Consider the following 23,050-nt stretch of genomic DNA (forward strand, 5'->3'; position numbering starts at 1 on the left):
CTATCGAGATTAAAACATTATCGGAGGAGGACCATCTGCAAGGTGAGATGGACAGCCTAGAACTAGACAAGGCATGAGTGAACTTGCCACTGGGAAAGCCTCTGGCCCTGACGCGATGCCTCTAGAGTTTTATAAAACTTTTGAAGTACTGTTGCTCCCTTTGATGATGGAGCTATCATGGGGAATGGCCAACATAGTAGTCTTTTTGAAGAAAGGGAAGGCCCCACGGAATCCGGCTTCTTATCGGCCGATTACTTTAATCAACAGCGACGTTAAAATTACTCAAAAGTACTTGCCGCTCGATTATCCTCAGTGATTAAGAAACTGGGTAACATCTAGACAACACAGGTTTGTTCCGGGTTGAGACACCACCGAACATATTTGAAGAGTCATCACGCTCTTTGACGCTACAGGAGTGGCGGAGGAGGCCATGGCAGTCGCATTATTAGATGCAGAGAAGGCATCTGATCAGGTAAATTGGAAATATCTGTGGCAGGTTATGGAGCATTATGGGGAAGAAATTCATTTTAGCAATAAGGGCTATATATAGGTCACCGGGAGTGAGAATACAGCTAATGGGAGGGCAATCCGAGTGTATCCAGGTAGGGAGAGGTACTAGGCAGGGATGTCCATGCTCTCCGCTGCTGTTTGCTTTACATATAGATCCCCTGCTTAGACAGCTAGAAGGGAACAACAGGATCCCACCGGTGTGTAGGCATGGATGGGACACAAAAGTTTTAGCATACGCAGATGACATAGCCATTATAACTCCCAACCCAGATCTAGCACTGAAAGAAGTTGAACAGGTGACAAGCAAATTTGGAATGTTTTCTGGATGCTTGCTAAATAGAACAAAAACGCAATTACTGATTAACCCTTTAAATGCAGGCGTCGGCCACTGGCCGATGCCCACACTACCTCCCTGGTGCGGGTCACGACCAGTGGCCGACACCAGGGAGGGGGTTAATAAATCCTCGGGTGCGTCGCACTCGAGGATTATTATAAAAAAAATTTTTAATCCCCAGGAGACACAGAAGCTTTTCCGTTTCCCCCCCCCCCGCCCCCCCACCCGCCCCTTTCTGACGTCCGTCACCTTGTTGATTTCCCCATCGGAGCAGGAAGTGGCCCCAAACAGCCTTCCCCACATTCGGCAAGGCCTCCTAAGAAAGGGGAGACTTACGAGGCCTTCCTGAAAGTGTTTCCTGGCCCCCGATCGCAGCACAGCTGCGATCGGGGGCCAGGAAACACCACTAGACACCAGGGATTTCACTTGGGGGGGGTCGGCACCCTCGGAAAACGGGCCGCCCCCCCCCCATATTTAAAAGGTAGGTGTCCCCTGGGGGGGGGGGGGGGGGGTGCGATCGCTCTTGATCGCGCCTTTCCCCCCCCCCACCCCAGGGGCTACATTTTATTTTATTTTTTTAAATGGACAGGGGGTCGCTCGTGGGCAGGGCGACCCCCTGTGGGGGCAATATTTTTTTTGAGTTGTTGCAGGGTTTCCCTGGGGGCCATTTTGTCCCCCAAGGAAACCATACAACAACTAAAAAAAAAATATATATATATATATATATAGATCACTTTTGTCAATACATGTGTGGTTTCCCTGGGGGCTGCGATCGGCCCCCAGGAAAACCAGACCCACATATAAAAGTGATCTATATATTTGCCACCAGTTGTCTTGCAGTTGCAGCATGCGTCTTCAAAGCAATGCACATACTTCAACTGACGCATTTCAACTGTAGCTTTTAGGCAGCAATAAAAAACGTCAAGTAAGTATTGTGATTATGTTTCTGCCACAAAAGGATCAGACTTTTGTCTAGAGGCAGTTTTAGTGCCATAAAGAAGCGCAGAAGGTTTATATGCCTACTGCAAAGAGCAAATCTGTATTTTATGTAAATAGCTGAGTACATTAGTAAAGTCAGCCATTACCTGCGCTATAATACAAATGAAATGCATGTGCCGGGTGAGGGGCGGCTATGGAGAGATGAAGGGCACTTTTGCTGGGTGGTAATGAGGGAATCCGAGGAGGAGGGAGTGGGAGCACCAATAATTATTGTTGGACTGGGCGCAGAAGGTGCTAAAGACTGTGACGAATGGTATGTGACAAGGTGTTTTTTGAGTGTCTTGAAAGAACGTGCTGATTGAGGGAAGAAGCGCAGGTAAGGTGGCCTCTACTGTTGCACGTATCTCACACACACCATCGATTTTGTGACTGTCTACGTAGGTTAGTGTTTTAGAGCAACAGTTTAGCCAATTGCAGAGATGGCATCTTGATGGATGACTGCTGCCGTCACTCGGGTTATAGAGGACAGCTCTGACATAGGATCAGAGACTGAGACATCAGATACTGAGACAGCATCTGAGGGATAGGACAATGGCGCAGACTCTGGGAGTGATTTTTCAGTCGGAGGAGTCCCATTCGATAACTCCTCTTCCAGTAAATTATGAGGGAGGTGATGAGGACAGTCCTGCTGTCCCTTCGCAAGCACAGTCTGTGCAACGGGGTAATAGTGGGTTAACCCAACCCAGAGAACAGGTGAATGCGGTGGCAAGCAGAGAGAGTGCTCTCTTGGGAGCTCCCCAATTTAGTTCAGCCTCAAATTCCACCGCCCAAATCATATTGTAGAGACATCAAAATTATCTATCACAAAACAAACTGGTTTTGTAAGGCAGGCATCTGTGTTTTTGGTCCTGGATTCGGCGGCCATATAGAGAAACATACTAAACCCAAACACTTCTGGAAACTAGACATTCGGGGGAGTCCACAGAGGTGTGACTTGTGTGGATTCCTCAAAGTTTTCTTACCCAGAATACCCTGCAAATCTGAAATGTTGAATAAAAACTCTGTTTTTCTCGCATTTCTGTCACACAAACTACAGGAATATGCTGGGATCCACAAAATTCCTACCACCCAGTGATTCCTCACCTGTCCTGATAAAAACACTACCCCACTTGAGTGCCTATACGTAGTGCCTGCGTCAGGAATGGATCACCCAGGGTCAACAGCTGCCTCATGTAAGGACCAACATTGACCGTTGTGCGATCTATTCCTGTCGCGGGCACCAGGCCTACCCACACAAGTGAGGTACCATTTTTATCGGGAGACTTGGGGGAACGCTGGGTGGAAGGAAATTTGTGACTCCTCTCAGATTCCAGAACTTTCTCTCACCGAAATGTGAGGAAAAAGTGTTTTTTAGCCACATTTTGAGGTTTGCAGAGGATTCTGGGTAACAGAACCTGGTCAGAGCCCCACAAGTCACCCCATCTTGGATTCCCCTAGGTCTCTAGTTTTCAAAAATGCACAGGTTTGGTAGGTTTCCCTAGGTGCCGGCTGAGCTAGAGGCCAAAATCTACAGCTAGGCACTTTGCAAAAAACACGTCAGATTTCAATGTAAAAATGTGATGTGTCCATGTTGCGTTTCCTGTCGCGAGCATTAGGCCTACCCACGCAAGTGAGGTACCATTTTTATCGGGAGACTTGGGGGAACACAGAATAGCAAAACAAGTGTTATTGCCACTTGTCTTTCTCTACATTTTTTCCTTCCAAATGTAAGACAGTGTGTAAAAAAAAGACGTCTATTTGAGAAATGGCCTGTAATTCACATGCTAGTATGGGCACCCCGGAATTCAGAGATGTGCAAATAACCACTGCTTCTCAACACCTTACCTTATGCCCATTTTGGAAATACAAAGGTTTTCTTGATACCTATTTTTCACTCTTTATATTTCAGCAAATGAATTGCTGTATACCCGGTATAGAATGAAAACCCATTGCAAGGTGCACCTCATTTATTGGCTCTGGGTACCTAGGGATCTTGATGAACCTACAAGCCCTATATATCCTCGCAATCGGAAGAGTCAAACACACGTAACGGTATATTGCTTTAAAAAATATGACATTGCAGGAAAAAGTTAGAGTAAAACGTGAAGAAAAATGGCTGTTTTTTTCAGCTCACTTTCAAAATTCTTTTATTTCAGCTGTTATTTTCTGTAGGAAAACCTTGTAGGATATACACAAATGACCCCTTGTTGAATTCAGACTTTTCAGAAATGTTTAGCTTTCCGGGATCCAGCATTGGTTTCACACCCATTCCTGTCACTAACTGGAAGGAGGCTGAAAGCACCAAAAATAGTAAAAATGGGTTATGTCCCAGCAAAATGCCAAAATTGTGTTGAAAAATGTGGTTTTCTGATTCAAGTCTGCCCGTTCCTGAAAGGTGGGAAGATGGTGATTTTAGCACCAGAAACCCTTTGTTGATGCCATTTTCAGGGCAAAAACCACAAGCCTTCTTCGGCAGCCCTTTTTTCCCATTTCTTTGAAAAAAACGAAATTTTCACTGTATTTTGGCTAATTTCTTGGTTTCCTCCAGGGGAAACCACAAACTCTGGGTACCATTAGAATCCCTAGGATGTTGGAAAAAAAGGACGCAAATTTGAAGTGGATAGCTTATGTGGACAAAACGTTATGAAGGCCTAAGCGCAAACTACCCTAAATAGCCAAAAAAGGGTTCAGCACTGGGGGGAGCGGGGGGGGGGGGGGGGAGGCCCAGCAGCTCAGAGGTTAATCAATACACAAATACTCAGGATAATCGGAGGGTTGATCATGCAGTGTATCTGGGTATCGATATAATATCAAAAGTAGGCGAGATTATCAATCTGAACCTAGACCCAATACTTGCGAAAGCCAAAAATTATATGTGCGGGTGGAATAATTTACATATGACTATAATGGGGAGGTGCAATATGGTCAAAATGATTCTCCTCCGTAAACTAATGTATATTTTTCACGCTATACCATTGAGTTTTACAAACTCTCAGCTTGAGGAGATGGACCGGTCACTCATGAGATTTATTTGGGCATATGGCAAATGCAGAAGAGCGGGTAAATTTATGTCTTTACCTTGGGAAAAGGGGGGTGGGGTCCCTACCAAATAAGAAATTATATCAAATAGCAGCAGCTTTTCAGTATATGCACCCATTATGGGGGGGAAAGACAGGAGAGACTGAGGTAGAGAACTGCCCTAACATCTATGAGCTGCTGGTAGGAGCAGCAGCCAATGGATGCTTGTTAACATTTCACGAACCTGGATACTACAGGAAAGCTCAAAATAAGGTACTAGAGGAGGCCTATAAATGTTGGCAGTCATGGCGGAAAAAGAATGGGCTTGGGAGATTTAATCATTATACTATAATAAAGAATAACCCATCGCTTCCCGAAATATTTAAGGATAATTATATGGTAAAATGGGCTTCTTTAGGTATAGAAAGGTTAGGAGACTTTTTTTGATGATCTCGGGGTCAAGGTGTTTAAGAATCTTCAAGAGCAGTATGGTTTAGAGCGAAGGGACTTTTTCAAATACTTACAGATACGAGACTTTTTGGGTAAAAAAACGGGAGGCACAGGGATTCAGAAGTAACCTGTTGCTTAAGGATATTTTGGGAAAATCTAATATAACAATTAAGTTAATCTACTCATCATTGATGGCAGAACAACCTGATGACCTGGAGAAGTACAGTGAGAGGTGGAAGGACAAGTTGGCTGATGGGAGTACTAACTTTCTCAATTCATTAAAACTGGGACATACCATGTTACTCTCTTCTTCGTTGCAAGCACAACATTATAAGACTGTGTTTGACTTGTATCATACACCAGCTCACCTCGTCAAGTGGGGGGGCTCATTAGGAACAAACTGCCCGAGATGTGGGACCCACAGAACAGATATTGTACATATGTTTCCCACTTGTGGGGAACTGATGGCACTGAGAGATGGCATTCAACTTGTCCTAAAAGGGGTATTGGGATATGATCTGGATCTTACCCCGGAGATCATGGGCTTGGGGGTCGCCGAGGAAATAAGGGGATGCCATAAAGCGTTTATCTCTCTTGCCATGGCGGTCTACCGATGTATCTCTTCTGCATTGGTTGAACTCACGACCACCGTCATGGCAGCAGTGGCTGGGCAAATTATTGTCTGTATACCATTTGGAAATGGCACTGTATGAACGTAAGGAGAGATGGGCTAGGAATAAAGGGAAGGCAATATGGGGACAATTCCAGGATTGGATCCTGGCCCATTAATGTATGATTAACTCAAGGCTTTCCCCAACCCACAATAATGAAACTCATCTCTCGAATTCTTATGTTATGGGCAAAGTGACTTATGAATGTAACTATTTCCCTTTCCTTTCCAAGAAGAAAAAAAAAAGAGAAAGCAGATGGGTCAGATCTGTGTTCACCGCTAAAATAGGAAAACATTTTAATATAATTTGTGGGTGCTGCCTCCAGGGGTTATTGTGCACTGTTGCCATAGTTTGTAACTGTATAAAACAGGGTGCGAGTTCTGTGAAGTAACGGTGTGCACAGTGATGATAACAATGCATGTCCTTATAATTTCACACATTTAATAAGGATAATTTTGAAGGGTAGAATACGCTTCTAGGGCGGACATCATACATTTTTACTGTTTCAATATCCCATTCATTTGAAATGGAACCAGGAGTTATAATATTATCCATTGAAATTGTTGTAGCATTTGGTAATTGCAAAATTTCAGTAGGCCCCATAATCTGGATGGGGACCTTATCCCAAACCGTACCATGTGGTATAGATTACACTGTAATGTTCACAGAATACAAGTCTCTTTGAAGTTGGTGGGAAGAAAACTGTGGTTTTAGTTCTTTTTTCACCATCTGTAGCCCATTCTGTCTTGAATATACTCAACTATAATAACACAACAGTTACCATTACCAGCCACATGATAAAGAAGAACACTTCTGTAGCATTCCAAAAGTAGGACCATGGTGGCAAGAGACACCGGTCACGAAACCAGCCCCATGAAACTTTCAGGCTTGCTGTGTTTGAGGAACCTGAAGAAAAGTAAACTGTACTGTATCCAGATTCAGTGGCACCCAAACTTCTGGAACTTATGGGCAGCATCTCCATCGATGTTGCTTCTACGGGGGGTTCACAACATATCACAGTATTTGATCACACAGTTGCTCTAGTAGAAATGTAGTCGTTAAGTTCTTCCATGGAATCTGATGTGAGTTCTAAAATGGAAAGCTCAGGATACTTGTTGTCCCTTGCTGGGGACTTAAGCTCCTGCAGGGTAGACAGTGGATGCAACGTACTACCCAGGTTATACCTGGGTTGTATCCGGGTGAGACAACTGTAGAGAATGAACTCCGTGCTGCTTTTTCACATAACCAATTGCTACTTGTCTAATATTTTTTGAGCCAGTCAGGAAAAGCAAAACTACAGTGTGTGTGCCCTTTACTGCCAACCCAGATGAAGTGGGTTAATATGGTAACAGAATCAGAATGCTTGGCATTTAGAAGCATGTCTCTGACAGCTTGCATTTTCTGTAAAGCTGTCAAATGTTTGTCTAGGTCGAAAGGATTTTCTTCTGCCGCTTTTCCAGAGTTGTCCAGGCCAGGAACATATATAGGTATTTTAAAGAGTCACTCGTATTGAGGGAGACATCCCAAGACTATTTTAGGAACGTTTTTTAATGTTCTCAGGACTCCATACAGATGATGGACCCAACTTAGACCTGTACTCAACACTTGGCCCATTAGGGGCTGCTTAAGCGTGTAGTGAGAGTGTTCTACTAAACCATCCATGTTACTTTAGAATGGATTACTAGATTGAAGACGGACCACAACAAAGTCATTGCAAAGTTAAACCACTGCACATATGCTATGAGTGTACTCCACCTGCGGCTTTCAAACACCACAAATTCAGTACAACAGTCCTATAATCAGGAGATCTCTTAGGCCACAACCATAAGGACTGAGAACATGAATCTACCACCACCACTAAAATATAGATATGTGTACATAATATATATATATATATATTATCAGATTGCGTCGGGGTGGTGCCTTTATAGGCAACTGTGACGTCACAGACGGTGCCAATGCCACGAGGATCCGAAAGACATTACCCGACGGCATGTGCAGGGTACTGCTCAGCAAGAAATTCCAGATTCCAAGCTGACGCCAGGAAATTCTAAGGTAAGGAATCTGCAGCTAGATGGAGTCTCTACAAATGCGTTACAGAAGGTAAGTAACTTGTTCGTTTGGGATCAAAATTTGCAAGTCTGTGTAGGAGCAAATTATTGGAAGCTTATTGGCTTTAATGACACTTAGTCGGAGAACAGAAACTGTGCATGGAGCAACAATTATAATTCATGGTGGTAATAACAATATGATGCAAAATGTACACAGTCCATGAAAAAAAGTGTTAAATAGTATTAAGGTAATAACAAAGATGATAATTAGTGGTACTTCTGGTAAGTTCATGGTACAGAGAATTGTTGTATTTTAAATTTAGAAAATGAAAAGACGAAACACTCAACAGGCAATGCATAGTTAGTGACACTATTGAGATATCAGATATAACATTATGTATGTATACCAGGCGAAATGAATGAAAAAGCAAATTTTTCAAAATATTTAAAATCTATTCCTGAAATGCCATTTAAATTATTCAGATTAAAATGCTAGCCGTTTGGTGTGGAAATATGGATGGCTTCCTGCAACAGACATCGCATGTGCAATACAGTATAGTACACAGGTCTGTATTGGGTATGCTACTCAATTTAATTTTAAAAAGCTAATCTTAAAAAAGACGAACAGAAAAGAAACCACAAACATTTATTCCAATAATTAAATAGGTTTTTGAAAATATTGTTTGTTCACCTGATTTAGTTAACACAGTTCTACTTCAACCAGAGTTAACAGCTGAAAGTATTTTACTTACTGATAGCCAATAAAGACAAGTACCATCAACTGCCCCATATCGCCCTAAAACCCAAAAATACTTAGAATCACGATCATCTTCTACCTCACCTCCTTGCTAAGGCCTGTGGGCTGCCGTTTCACATTCTTGTAACCTCTGAAAGAAAACAATTCAGAAAATATTATCATTGCACTTGTATTTCATTTTTTCAGTACAATTACTTATAATCAGCACCCTCCACACTTTAACAATGTTGAGCAACAAGGAGATGAAGTGGTGATAGGTGGGGTTGAATTGTCAGTGGAGACTGGAAACTTACAGGGCTGCCATCATGGCCTCTTGCTCAGCTTGTCGTACTGCTGCCAACTCCTCTTCTCTGGACATTGAGGCCTTGCCCCCCTTCTCCTTTGCATACCAGGTCAGATCCTTCCCTTTCTGCCACCTGCCAACAGGGGCCATCAGAGAATTACCTGCAGAGGAAAAGGGATAATTTCACAACCTGTAAAGTGCTAGACATTTAGTGGCTTTGGTGACTTAACGTTTGTTCTATTCTGTTTTCTATCAAGCATTCCTACCCAACTTTTTAAGTCGGACTTTTAAATTGTATAGTGTATGTGAAGAAAAACATGGGCTAACCTAGAAATATTCAGATAGGCAGGTGCCTTTCAATGGTATACTGGCTGAAACAGAGACAGTGATGTGACAGGCTGATGGAGGAATACCCATACTGTGAAGTGACTCTTGCAAAGTGTTTGAATGTAGTATTTGCTATACACATTTATCACAAAGAATAAGATTTAAATTAAATTAAATCAATACAAGGAATGCATTGCATTTCAACACTACTGGAGATTCAATCAATATGAGATGCATTTCACGAAAATTGTGGGGCTGAAGAAGGCCCTGAAATGGAACACATTGATTGTTTTCAGCCTCATTTGAACCTGGGTCGACAAACTTCATTTTCTATATGCAGTGGAATACTTAAACCTTAAAACTATGATATGCTAAAAAGGAAACTGCTTCTTGCTTATCAGCGTTCATAGCTTCTCATATTTGCATGCCAATACCAAATGTACACCAGCATTCATAGCTTCTCATATTTGCAGGCCATACCATATGTACAGAAACTACTGCACAGAATAGGTCAGTTTGAACTTTAACTCAAGTGACCTAATTAAAATAGTGCATAATGGAAGCATTCCAGTGGAGCAGGACTAGGAAAACATGTACAGAAAGATCAACAGAACATTCTAAAAACTAAAAAGACAGAGAATGCTATTCCAAAATCAATTAATACCGTAAAGAAGGATCATAACGACTAAGAATCGATTTCTGTTATTAAAGAAGGATTACATTTTACTTTAATGCATATTCACTGTCAACAGCATGTCATACCCTCCTATGTGTCCATCTCCAGTTTGCAAAGAAAGCATATTTGTTGTTACAGGTTAATGATATACAAAAAGTCAATCGCAGGAGCCATATTAAGAACTTATTTTGGTAAAGCAAAATGAACGTGTGTGCAGGACTTGTGCCTCAGGCTCACAAACAGTATTTGCTTATATAGTTGCTTGAGCATCTTTATTTGGCTTAACACTCAGTAAAAGAAGGGCCGTAAAGCATTCGTTGTCAAAACTGTCATTAATTGTAGAAAATTAAAGTATTCTAGCATTGTTTTAGTCATTGTACAGTTCCATTTTGCTTACATTTACTCTTTCAAGGTTCCTTGGACCTGGCCAATGCCTACTGATACATTGTCATGGAGTCCAACGGTTGCACACAGTTTGTCAGTAATACATATTTCTCAAAATCATTTACTTCCACTTTGCCCCAATGTTCTTGCAGAACTGGCCACTCCTTTCTTTAAGAAGGAGTTCACAGGTAGAGCTGCACCGGGGGATAGTTTTGGAGCTGAAATATGGTTTTAATGTGGAACCAAGAAAACTGAGGTATGCAGGGGAGGGAGTTTAGGGGTTGGGATTTGGAGGTCTACCATATGATGTTAGTCTTGGTCAATTTGGTCACAGAAAAATAAAATGTGCAGTAGCTAGATTTGTTCGTATTGGCAAATGGTATGCTAAAACCGAAAAAAGTGGGATTTTGTTTCAAAGTTAGATGACTGTCAAAAACAAATGAAGTCACTGCTTACATAAAACCCTGCAGAAAGAGTGTTTTCTTACCCAGATAATTTTCCCTTTGCTTATCTGTTTTCACATCTTCCCAGCTGAACTGGTCCTGTCCTCCCCGCACACCAGCTCTGGAGGAACCAAACATTGCTAAAAAAAAGAAAATATATATATATATATTAATCATAAAACTGAAACAATATATTGATCATTTATATTTATTAACACAGCTGAGGCTTTCCCTTTCCTAGTGTTGAGCCCTTCTGTGTTTTAATGCTTGGGGCACGTAATGCTTAAACCTTCATGACTCTTTTTACCCCACACAAGATATCCAGTATCCAGGCCAATATTGAAAACCTTCCCCCCCCCCAACCACCTCTTGGAGATTTTAAAGGTATCCAGGATTTGTGGGTTCCCCTGGAGGGAACACAGAAAATAATCAGAATATAGCAGTATTTTGTTTGATTTTTTTGGGGGGGAAGAGTATGATTGAAAGGAGAAGGTTTAAAGATGAAAATTTTCCTCAGATAATCATCACCTAGGCTTTCAAGAACAGAGCTGAAAAAAGATCCACTTATTATTTATTTTTTATTTTTTTAAATCACATTTGCATTTTTGTAAGAGGTAGTCCATTATAGTAGTTTCGACCTACTTGCGGATTGCAGAGGAACTCTGCTGGTATGAAACTCAGGGATGAACCCAGAAAGTTATTTCTGAAAACTTTACAAAAATCCAAATTCAGCAAGGGGACATTTGGGTAGATCGCTCATGGTTTTACCAAAAGTAGTAATGGTTGAAAAAAAAAAATGAGGTTAAAAAACAAATTGTACAAACAAACACAAATAGCTGATGTTTTTGTAATAAACTCTGAGTGCCATTAAACCATTCTAATGACAGTGATGCACAGTTTTTGTTGGTTGTCCAAAAACAGGAGATACCCAAGACCATGCACCAACCTATATGGTAACATCTAATGAAGGAAAAATTGTGAGGAAAGAAAACTATGCCTTTTTTTTTTTTTTTAAGTGTGCCTAAGACACGCAGTTTAGGAATAGTGGCTATTTGTTCAGCTCTGAATTTGGAGGTATTCATAGCCCCATGTGTTTTAGAGGGTATCTTGCAAAATGTTGTCTTTCTTGCACACTGGCTTACAATTGGAAGCCAGAACTGGAGAAGAATTAAATTTACAATAACAAATGTTCAACTAATGTATTCCACACGTCTTACGATAAAAATGGTACCACACATGTGAGTGGGCCTGTTGTTGTGAGAGGAATGATCCCAAAACACAACATGGAACATCAAATTTCCCCATGACAAATGACCTATTTGAGAAGTGCGGCTAGCTGCGGAAGTTGGGGGCCAGGTTCATCTGCCACCAACGAAAACCTAACAAACTCATACATTTATTTTTTAATTCAAAACTGTACATTTTAGAATAAAATACATGAAACCTTGAGATTGCAGAAAAAGAGCAAGGCCTAAGTATCAATATGTAGTTTGGAATTACATGCTAACCATCATACTACACTAAACATAACAATTAAGTAGATAATTTTGAAGAAGGATTAATTTGGATACGGACTAAGTTAAAATGTATTCATGTATTTTGTATAAATGTTTATGGTTTAATTTTATCAAAATGAAGGTCTAGTTTCTCCCATATAGGACGTTTTGGGTTTGCAAGGGATTTGTTGCGGTGTGAGGTTATCCACATCTCACATTTAAAAAAAAAATTTTTAAAACACAACCATTCTTTCTAACCTGAAAAGAGATCTTTAAAACGTTTTTCCAATTGCACAAAATAACTTTACATCCAAGTGTGATAAAGTGATCAAGAAAATATTCGTACTTGCTTTATTCAGATAATTAAGCACTGTTCGTAGATATAAGAAATATTTAGACGGTGTGATCTGTAAAGTGTTCCTTACAGGAATTCTCGTCTTATTTTTTCATTTTATAAGTGTGTTCAGTAAAACATCATGTGGGCTGCAGGTCCAGCATATGAGTTTTTCTCTCAGGTTCAACTGTGTAGTCTTCTGTGGAGTCCAAATTTTTTTTTTTTTTTTAAGAGTTTACATTTTGCTTGAGAAAGAGAGCATCCTATTTTATTCTTAAAAGGACAGGTCCAAAATCAATGGCCGGTTGTATACAACTTGGACTGAGATATTTTCTGATTTCCATTTAGATTGGGTTAGTTTAGTGGGCTTGGGGAGAAGCAGTGAATAGGTTATGAAGACAACATGCCTGACCCTTCCAAAGGAGGATACAAGACCAATGGTAAAGGCATCCATGTCAATTTTTTTTTTAAACTTCGGCAGTCGCTACTGTAATTCTTAGGATGTGATACAACTCTGTGTTTTCTAATTGTAGATACTTTGAAGTGTAGCAAACTAAATTTACTTAGTCTTCTAAACAAACCGCTTTAACACACATATCCCTAGAGTACCATCCACTCCAATGTATGATTTAACCATCTACTTTAATGCTCTTAATGCATCTAAGGGATGTTACATATGAATTTTTGAGTTTTATTTCCATCTTTGAACCGATTTGTAATATGGCTTTCCTGGTGCGTGCAAAGATGGTGTTTGAGTGAGGAAGTTTATAATTTGAAGTGGTCAGGAATTAAATAAGATTGGAGCTCTGGATGATGGATTTTTCCACTTCCAAGCATACTGTCTGATACAAGCCAATAACTATCTTGAGCCTTGTTTAAATGTAAATGTTAACTGGAAGTCTTTAAAGTTATCTTGTTTGACTCCTCCTTGGGGAATCTTAATTAATTTAAAGAGATTCTAGGTTCTTTTTCCCCCATACAAAATTGACTGTATTTTCTACGCAGGTAAAAAAAAAAAGCTGAATGTTTTGCAGGAAATCATATTCTATGGATAGTTAACCAGTTCAATTCTTCCCGACCATGTCAAAAAACTGGGAAAACTACCTAAATTTTCTTACGTGAGGTGTTTTCGCTATTCAGTTGATTCTTGCTTATTTTTAAATTCAATGTCAAGGTATTTTACGACACGTGATTGCCAAGCTAATGTTGAGTCTCATAAATATTCTCTGACACCCAATTGATTTAAAGCAATGACTTCAGATTTGTCCATATTTAAGGAATATCCAGAGAATAGGGAATATATTTCTATATGTTAGAAATGGTGTCTCTGGTTGGCAGTCAGTATGCACTCTGTCCAAGCAGTGACCTTCACTCTAGTCAGGGTAAGGGAGATGCACACCTAGGATAACTTCTGCTCACTCCCTTGGTAGCTTGGCACAAGCAGTCAGGCTTATCTCAGAGGCAATGTGTAAAGTATTTGTACAATCACACACAGTAACAGTGAAAACAATACGAAATGGACACAACGCCAGTTGCTGCAGCGCAAAGGAGTCAGTGAGAGGGGTCAGGTCCTTGCTGCGGAGCTATGGAGGTGAGGCGACGTTGGTGCAAAGCGTTGGATCTTTACACTTCCGGCAGAGTCCAGTGTCACGGACGTCGGTGACACAGCACTTCGGGACCCACGGAATTGTGGACTTCTGCGAAGCTGCAACGGCATCGGGCCTGTGGGGTCGGCGCACTCCAGCAGGAACCACGGCTTCAGTTGCAGGCGGCGTCGTGGGATCCGGCAGCGCCGTTAGTCTGTCGTTATCTGAATTCAGTGCACTTGGTTCTTCTTGGTTTTTCACCACCTTCTCCTTTCAAGGGTGCAGGGACTGGATTAGGCACCACTTGGCAGGGTAGGAGTCTCAGCAGAGGAAGTCTTTGATGGCCCTGAGACTTCAGAACAGGGGACACGCTTAGTCCAAGCCCCTGGATCAACTTCACAAGCAGGATGCACAGCAAAGTCCAGTCTTTATCCTCTCCATGGCATAAGCAGCAACTCCAGGCCAACCCAGCAACGGGGCAGTACCCCTCCTCCAGCTTTTCTCCTTGGCAGAGGTTCCTCTTGATCCAGAAGTGTTCATAAAGTCTGGGGTTTTAGGTCCACTACTTATACCGCTTTCTGCCTTTGATGTAGGCAAACTTCAGAGGAAAGTCTCCGGTGTTGACAAGATCCTGCCTTGCCCGGGCATGGCCCCAGACACACACCAGTAGGTTGAGACTGCATTGCGTGAGGACAAGCACAGCCCTATCAGGTGTAAGTTTCATCTCCTCCCTCCCCACTCTAGCCCAGGAGACTCATCAAGATATGCAGGCTACACCCCAGCTCCCTTTGTGTCACTCCCTAGAGGCAATTTATACAAGCCCAACTGTCAGTCTGACCGAGACATTGAATACACAAGCAGGCAGTGGCACAGAATGGCTAAGCAAGAAAATGCCCACTTTCTAAAAGAGGAATTTTCAAACTGACACTCCAAATTATGTGTTTTTAAATTGTGAGTTCAGAGACCCAAAACTCCAGATCTCCATCTGCTCCCAATGGGAAACTGCACTTGAAAGTTAATAAAAGGCAGTCCCCGTGTTAATCTATGAGAGAGATTGGCCTTGCAATAGTGAAAACTGAATTTGGCAGTATTTCACTGTTAGGACAAGTAAAACACATCAGTACATATCCCACCTTTAACATACACTGCATCCTGTCAATGGGGCTACCTAGGGCCTACCTTAGGGGTGCCTTACATGTATAAAAAGGGAAGGGCTGGGACTGGCAAGTGGGTACACTTGCCAAGTCGAATTGGCAGTTTAAAACTGCACACACAGACACTGCAGTAGCAGGTTTGAGCCATGTTTACAGGACTACTCATGTGGGTGGCACAATCAGTGCTGCAGGCCCACTAGTAGCATTTGATTTACAGGCCCTGGGCATCTCTAGTGCACTTTACTAGGGACTTACTAGTAAATCAAATATGCCAATCATGGAAAAGCCAATTACATATACAGTTTACCTAGAGAGCACTCACACTTTAGCACTGGGCAGCAGTGGTAAAGTGCCCATAGTACCAAAACCAGCAAAAACAAAGTGCATCACACAGTCACAACATAGGAAGCAGAGTCAAAAAGACAGGGGAGACTTCTCCAAGGATGCCAGGTCTAACACTATAGTTTCCTTTAAGGCTTTTAATCATTTGTTTCTGCAAAAAGTAGTACGTTATCTGTGGAAGCAGCAGTCTTGACTGAGGTTTTTAACCTTTAGGCTTGAAATGTCTTAGTTTAGTCTAAAAATATGTAATAAGGGTTCGATAATTAAAAGGAATAAATCTGGTAATATTTGACAGCACAGTACGATACCTCGCTTTAATTCAAAGTATTCAGAGAGTGTGCCACTGAACCTCACTCTAGCTTTTGGCTGGGCATAAAGAGTCATTGCCATTTTTATAAACTCAAGTTAAGATTTGTGAAAAACAGATAAAAGGAAAGGGCAAGCAACTTTTTCAAATAAGCAAAAAGAGGTATTGCCACAGTTGGTAAATGCGCTAGCAGAGCTCTCTTAATAGGACATAACAGTTTGGGGTCATCACTGGAAAGCCTGTTCTTAACAAATCCCACTTAAATGAGTTTTGAAAAGTGTATTTTTTAAATCTAAACCAATAGTATTTTAGCATATATCTTGAAACCTAGGTTAAGTGATAGACTTGGCCTTTAGTTTTTAGGGAGGTTTTAGACTTTCCTCTTTTTCATATGACAGTTATTACAGCTTCTACCAGGTTTCCACTTATACGCCTGAGTTAAAATAATAGCCTCAGTCGACAGGTTTGTAAACTGCCCAAAAAGATTCATTTTGTTTTCAATTCAAAAGAGCTTTATTGCGGCTACAAGAGCCAAAAAAGCGCGAGCAGTAATAAATACAAATAAATACACATAATCAAAATTACAGGTAAATATAATGATAAGAAGGGAGTAAAAGATAAGAGAAAAATTGAAAAAGTTAAATAAAAGTGGAATAAAATAAAATGCGCTGCGCAGGATGTTGAGACAGTCTTATATAGAGTCTTTATCCATAAGAGTTTTCCCTCTGACAAGCCAACTAGCTCCGAGGAATTTGGCGATGGCGATCACTAGCGTTGGCCTGGTGTCTGATCTGAGGATTCGCAGGGCTAGCGCAGAGCAGCGGACTCCCAGTAGTCTGCATGCCGGGCCAGCCATTTCCTACGGGGGCGGTGTACGCGGGGCAAGCAAAAAAGAGGCGAGGGAGATTCTCGACTGGGGCTTTGCAGGCGGGGCATGCGGTTGATTCATTGTGTGACCAGCTACTGGTGAAAAGTCTTAATGGGAGTGTTCCAATGCGGAGCTGGAAGTACAGTTTCCTTTCCCTTGGGGCCGTGATTAGGTCCCAGAAAGCTTCGTACTTGCATGACTCTTTTAGGTTGGCAAAGTCACAAGATAGTGTAGTGTGCAGTGCAGCCCTCGTGTCTTCGTGGTTGGCCATTTGCCAGTATAGTTCCTTTAGTTTGCTTTTCGAGGGAAAGACTGACGTGGCTGGTGAGTTCCAGAGAGCGAGCCCGAGTGAGTACAGTTGATCCTTGATGCATCGTAGCCAGGGGATTCTGTGAAGATGGTCGGCTTTTAGGATGACCTGTAGAGCTTCGGTGAAGATGTCGAGCTCCGGAGTGGTCCAGAGACGCCGCCAGTACAGCAGGGGTCGCAGGCGGGCTTTGTGACCAATGCGTTTGATGCTGAGATCCTTGAAGAGAGGGAACAGTGGGGTGCTTAGCGGAAGGGACACAAGGTTTCTTAGGAAGTTGTTTTCAGCAATGGTTAAGTCTTGGGTTTTGGTATAGGCCCAAAGTTCAGCCCCGTAAAGCGCTGAGGAAACGGCCTGTGCTTCGTATAACTGTAATGCTGGGCGAATTGGTTTTGTGTGTGAGAGGTGGAAATTTTTTAGTAGAGCCCCTGTTTGTCTTAGTTTTAGGGCTTGTTTTCCTAAGTGTGGCTTCCAGGACATGTTGTCAGTGAATGTTATGCCCAGGTAGCTGAAAATGCCCACCTTCTCAAGTGAGGAGCCCTCCAGAGTAAACTTCCCTTTAAAAGATCTGTGGGGATTAAGGGTCATTAGTTTTGTTTTCGAGGCGTTGATTTCGAGTCCCTGTGATGAGCAGAAATGCTCGAAGCACGCAAGGAGTTTCCTTAGACCACTAGGGGTCTTGGATATCAGAAGAGTGTCATCGGCAAAAAGTAAGACTGGGATTTTTTGTGTGCTAAGTGAGGGTGCGTCAGCCTGCAGTCTGAGGAGGGAGGGGACAATTTCATTGATATACAGGGAAAAGAGGGTCGGGGCAAGTACGCATCCTTGCCGCACACCCCGGGAAACGTGGATTCTATCAGTTAGTTGGCCCTTGTTGCCCCACCTGACTTGTGCGTAGTTGTCCTCGTGGAGTCGTATCAAAATGGCAAGAATGTGCTCTGGGATTCCCATCCGAGAGAGAGTGGCCCATATTGCGAGGTACTAGGTCAAAAGCAGATTTGAGGTCCACAAAAGCTACATAAAGGCTGCCTTTACCAATGTACACTATTTTCCAATATAATAATAGGAATCTGAGGGCTTGGTCAGTGGTGGAAATCTTCTTTCGGAAACCGGCTTGGAGGGGGCTAAGGATATCGCGGTCAGTCATCCATACTTCGATCTTTCCTAGGAGGCAGTGGCAGAAGACTTTTTGGACACAGTCAATTAGGCTAATAGGTCTGTAGTTGCAGGGAAGTGATCTGTCGCCCTTTTTAAAGATTGGAATAACAATAGCCGCTTTCCAAGACTCGGGGATTGGCGCCCCAGATGCTATTGCGTTAGCTAGAATGGTGAGGTATCTTGACCAGGATGCTAGATCTGTTGAGAACAGGTCTGCTGGGATGCAGTCTGATCCAGGGGCACTGCCGCGTTTTAAGGTGCTTAGAGAGTAGGTTATATCGCTTTGGGAAAACAACAGGGGTGCTGCGGTGGTGGGTGCTAATGAGAGATTTAGGTGGGGGCCCGTATGAACGGAGATGGGGCTATCATGATCAGGGGAGTACAGACTACTAAAGTGAACTATCCAGTCTCTTGGGGCAATGTTGGTTGTGATGTCCAAACCACTAGTTTCTGGGCCTCGCGCTGCCAGGGACCAGAACAGACTATGGTTCCTCTCGCGCACAGCGTCGCTGAGTGCTGTCCACCATTTATTATCTTGATCACGCTTGGCTACGCGTATTGCAGATTTATAGGACTTCCTAGCTACACGGATGGCGGTGGGGTCCTTGGATTTAATGGCTTGAACTAGGCGCTTGTTTAGGGACCGACACGTTTTGTTGAACCAGCGGTGCCTACCTATGGGTCGTTTGTCGTCGTGGGCTGGAGGTACTGAGAAGTGAGCTGCGATATCCCTAAAGCAGGAAGTGTGGATTGAACTTATTTCCTGGTGGGGAATTGCAGAACCTGCCTCTAGGCCCATTAGTGTGGATTTTAGGGTGTTATTGGCAGAGCTGGTGAGTGCGGGCCGAGCCACGACCTTGTCCCATTTTAAGTATCTTTTATTGTTGGCCAGGCTAATGCCCTCGGGTGCTACAGCTGCAGAGTTGGACGTGGCTGGGAGATTACCTGGAGCTAATGTGTGGACAGAGAGAGGGTTGTGATCACTTTCAGTCCTTTCGATGATCGTCATGTCGATGACTAGAGGCCATAGTCTTATATGAATAGACAATAGTCGATTCTGCTGGAGTGGTTGGTTTTATTGTACGTATGACTGCCATTGGTGTCTGAATTGGTTCTGCCATTTAGCGCCCTGAGCCCAAACTCCATGGTCAGTGATTTGACCTGAATAGCGACCGGCGTCTATCTCTTGATGGGTGGGATTGACAGGGCGGGGATAGACCAGGCTTGATCTTCCTCGTGGGTGGACCTGAGATCATCCCAGTCAAGAGGTTCGAATGTGACGTTGAAGTCCCCAGCCACAATGGTTTTGTGGTGGCGGGGATAATTTTGAAAGAGGGCTACGAGGGCGCAGAGGGTTTTGGAGACTTGACCCCCCTGACCCCTCTAGTGTAGATATTAAAGATGTTCACCACAGAGTCAGGCCCAAAGGATAGACGAATGCCTAACAGGTCGGGAGAGACAGTAGGTAGCTGTGATATATGGCAGCTGAGTGATGTTTTGATCCAGATGGTCAGACCCCCTGAGGGTCTGCCTCTCGTGCTGGCCACAGCGGGGATGTGGAAATTTGTGTAGCCTGTTCGGAAAAGTGGGACGAGTGACCATGTTTCTTGGAGGAGACATATGTCATGTTCGTCAATAAAGGAAGAGAAGGATGGCAAGGGAAGAATAGATTTCAAACCTGCCACGTTCCATGAAACAAGTCGTACCCCGGATTGTGGTTGAATTATCCTGTCTAAATGCCTGGGGTTTGTAAGGTTGGCTGTCGGGGGTTGGTCTGGCAGATGAGGTTGAGTGAGCAGAGATGGGTTGATACCAATGTTTGCCCGTGAGGCTTGCGGTGGTTGGTGATGTTCCTCTGTTGGAACTGGCCTGGTCCTGATCCAGGAAGTGCTTGCAGGCCTAGGCAGCAGCACTTGGTTTGGTGGGCAATGTGCCTGCAAGATGGAAGGAGCATCGTTGTCGTGATTGTTCAGTGGACCGGAAGTGGTCTTAGTATCATGGGTAGGGGAGAGAATACATGGACAAACAGTGGTGGGGTGAAAGGAGGATCTGGGAGTGGTAGATGTTAGAAGGGTGCGAGGTTTGCCTGCATAGAATTTAGGTGAGGCTGTGAGTCAATCATATTTACCAAGAGAGGATAGGTTTTCTGTTGGGAGGTAACTCGAGCACTCCTCGTAGGGCGTGGGTGGCCTGGGGTGTTTAAACTGGATGCGTGAGTGTGCTGGTGGGCTTGTTCTTGCGTCTAGGGCCACCAGATTGTTCACCATAGTCCTGTTCTTGAGTGTCAGTTTTAGGATATCAAAGTGAGTTCCCGGGACTGGCCGTCGTACTACGTTAATTATGTCCTCTCGTATTATGGATCGGCAGCCTCTAACATGGCGAATCCAATGGATTGCCTTGTTTTTGATGGAGTCTGCCCCTTCCCTGCGTGTCAATGTGGTTAACTTGGGAACGTTAACCATTAGGACTATATTACCTAGATGGGACTGATCAGTGGCAGGTTGTGCAGAGTATTTTGAGGCAGTGTTGCTCATGGGTTTGGGTGTTTTATGATAGATGTCTAGTGAGTTTCCTATGCCTGAGTTGTGGAAAAGGGGTGTCTGGTAAGAGGTCATGGTCTTTTCTCCGGTAGGGTGAGGGCCGGCGTGGCTAGAAGCTGAGGAGTTGGGCGGATTTGTTATGATGCCTGATAGGGTTGGGTTTTGGGCAAGGTTAGTGGTGGTCGTGTTATTTGCGTGGGTTAGCTGTTTTACTATTGCGATTAAGGAGTTAACCATATGCTTGAGTTCTGTGACTTCCTTCCTTAGGACTTGTATGCATTCAATATGCTGTGGGGTTACATGAGGAAAATGCATATTGGTTGCTGCTGGCCCATCTGCCAGGGTGTCTGGGGTGATGTCGTCGTGTGATTCAGGGATATTGGTTAAGGGATCGAAACGGTTGCTGAGCTGGATGGAATCGTTGGTGGCAAGTGGTAGGTCTTCTACTAGAGAGGGGGCGGTATGGGTGATAACGTTCCTACTTTCACCCAGCCCTGTAGTGTCAGTGACTTGTTGCCTACGTTTCACGAAAATCTCGGCGATTTTCGTGGGACCATCCTTCCTGTTGATTGAAGTGGGCCCCTCCCCAGTTTCAATAGAAATATTACCCTGGGGACTAGTTAGTATTCCATTGCATTCGCCCAGGAGAGTGTCGATTCTATCCATGACGCAGTTGCTAGCTGCGTGCTTATGCCTTTTTCGCTTGGCTTTTAGCACTGCCCCGGCCCCTGCCTCTATTGCTTTCCTTTTGCCCATCTGGTGTTGGTGTAGGTGCAAGGTTGAACGATAAGGTGTCAGATTTAGTGGAGCAGCTGACTGGGGACACAGAGTTGGCTATAGCAAATGGGACTAAGTCCAATGTGGCCTTCTTGGGTGATAGATGTCAGGGGGGTGGCCCAGCCCGGCCTCTGCCGGGCGCAGGACGGGCCCGCCCTTGGCCCGGGCTTTGCCCGGGCTCAGCCTGCGCGCGTCCCACGCTGCGGGAGCGCGATACTGTTTTTAAAGGGCTCCTGCCCCCTAACGGCTTCACAGCGCTTCCCGCGACGGCGGGAGCGCGATACTGTTTTTAAAGGGCTCCTGCCCCCTAACGGCTTCACAGCGCTTCCCGCGACGGCGGGAGCGCGATACTGTTTTTAAAGGGCTCCTGCCCCCTAACGGCTTCACAGCGCTTCCAGCGACGGCGGGAGCGCGATACTGTTTTTTAAAGGGCTCCTGCCCCCTAACGGCTTCACAGCGCTTCCCGCGACGGCAGGAGCGCGATACTGTTTTTAAAGGGCTCCTGCCCCTCTAACGGCTTCACAGTGCTTCCCGCGACGGCGGGAGCGCGATACTGATTTTAAAGGGCTCCTGCCCCTCCCACTGCTTCACAGCGCTTCCCGCGACGGCGGGAGCGCGATACTGTTTTTAAAGGGCTCCTGCCCCCTAACGGCTTCACAGCGCTTCATAATAAAATTAACATTAATAAAATGTAGCTGTATAGTCAGCAAGCGCCGGGGCTTTATCCATTTTTGCAAGCTTCCTATAAAGTTAAAAGTTTTATTAAGTTTTGCTTTGTCATCAAAATAAATTTTCTAAAACTTCAGCACATTTTTGAGAGTCAAGTTTGGGGTTATCATCGTATGATTCTGTATAGAATTATTTGAATATTTCCGCAATTCGTGTGGATTTTAAATGGGTATTTCCAGAGTTATCTTTGATAGCAGAGATAAAAAAAAAACGTTATTTTGTTTAAACTTCCGATATGAAGCCATCATCTTAGCAACTGTGCTGGCTTCATACAGTTTTATACTGTTTGTTCATAAATCCAAATGCCTCCTCTAGTGCTTAATATCTTATTATTTTTGTAGGTGTTTAATTGATCAAATATATTATCTTTTTTTAATGTCTATGTTGAGTTTTCAGTAGTTTAATATCTTAATTATTTAGTAGCTCATTAGCGTCCGTATTCATGTAGGATCAAATGCAAGAGATCCCCTTATTATTATAGTTTTTAATGTATCCTATCCATTAGAGATGTTGTGACTGGAATGTATTTTTTTTTTAAATGATTTAGTTATGTATTTATTTTGTTGTGAT

At 43.4% G+C, this 23,050-nt stretch overlaps 1 protein-coding gene across 1 annotated transcript in view; it reads right to left on the reverse strand.

Annotated features, from left to right (window-relative positions):
• The window catches only part of C10H1orf35 (chromosome 10 C1orf35 homolog), a 228,809-nt gene that overhangs the window by 186,196 nt on the left and 19,563 nt on the right, over nucleotides 1-23,050 (reverse strand). Inside the window, exons 2-4 of the mRNA XM_069210984.1 lie at nucleotides 10,927-11,022; nucleotides 9,063-9,213; nucleotides 8,854-8,899 (exon numbers count right to left, since the gene is read on the reverse strand). Coding sequence (XP_069067085.1) covers nucleotides 8,854-8,899; nucleotides 9,063-9,213; nucleotides 10,927-11,020 — 291 coding nt within the window. The 5' untranslated portion in view covers nucleotides 11,021-11,022. The remainder of the gene's footprint in view (nucleotides 1-8,853; nucleotides 8,900-9,062; nucleotides 9,214-10,926; nucleotides 11,023-23,050) is intronic.

The sequence above is a fragment of the Pleurodeles waltl genome, chromosome 10 (assembly GCF_031143425.1).
Source record: "Pleurodeles waltl isolate 20211129_DDA chromosome 10, aPleWal1.hap1.20221129, whole genome shotgun sequence".
Classification (NCBI taxonomy): Eukaryota; Metazoa; Chordata; class Amphibia; order Caudata; family Salamandridae; genus Pleurodeles; species Pleurodeles waltl.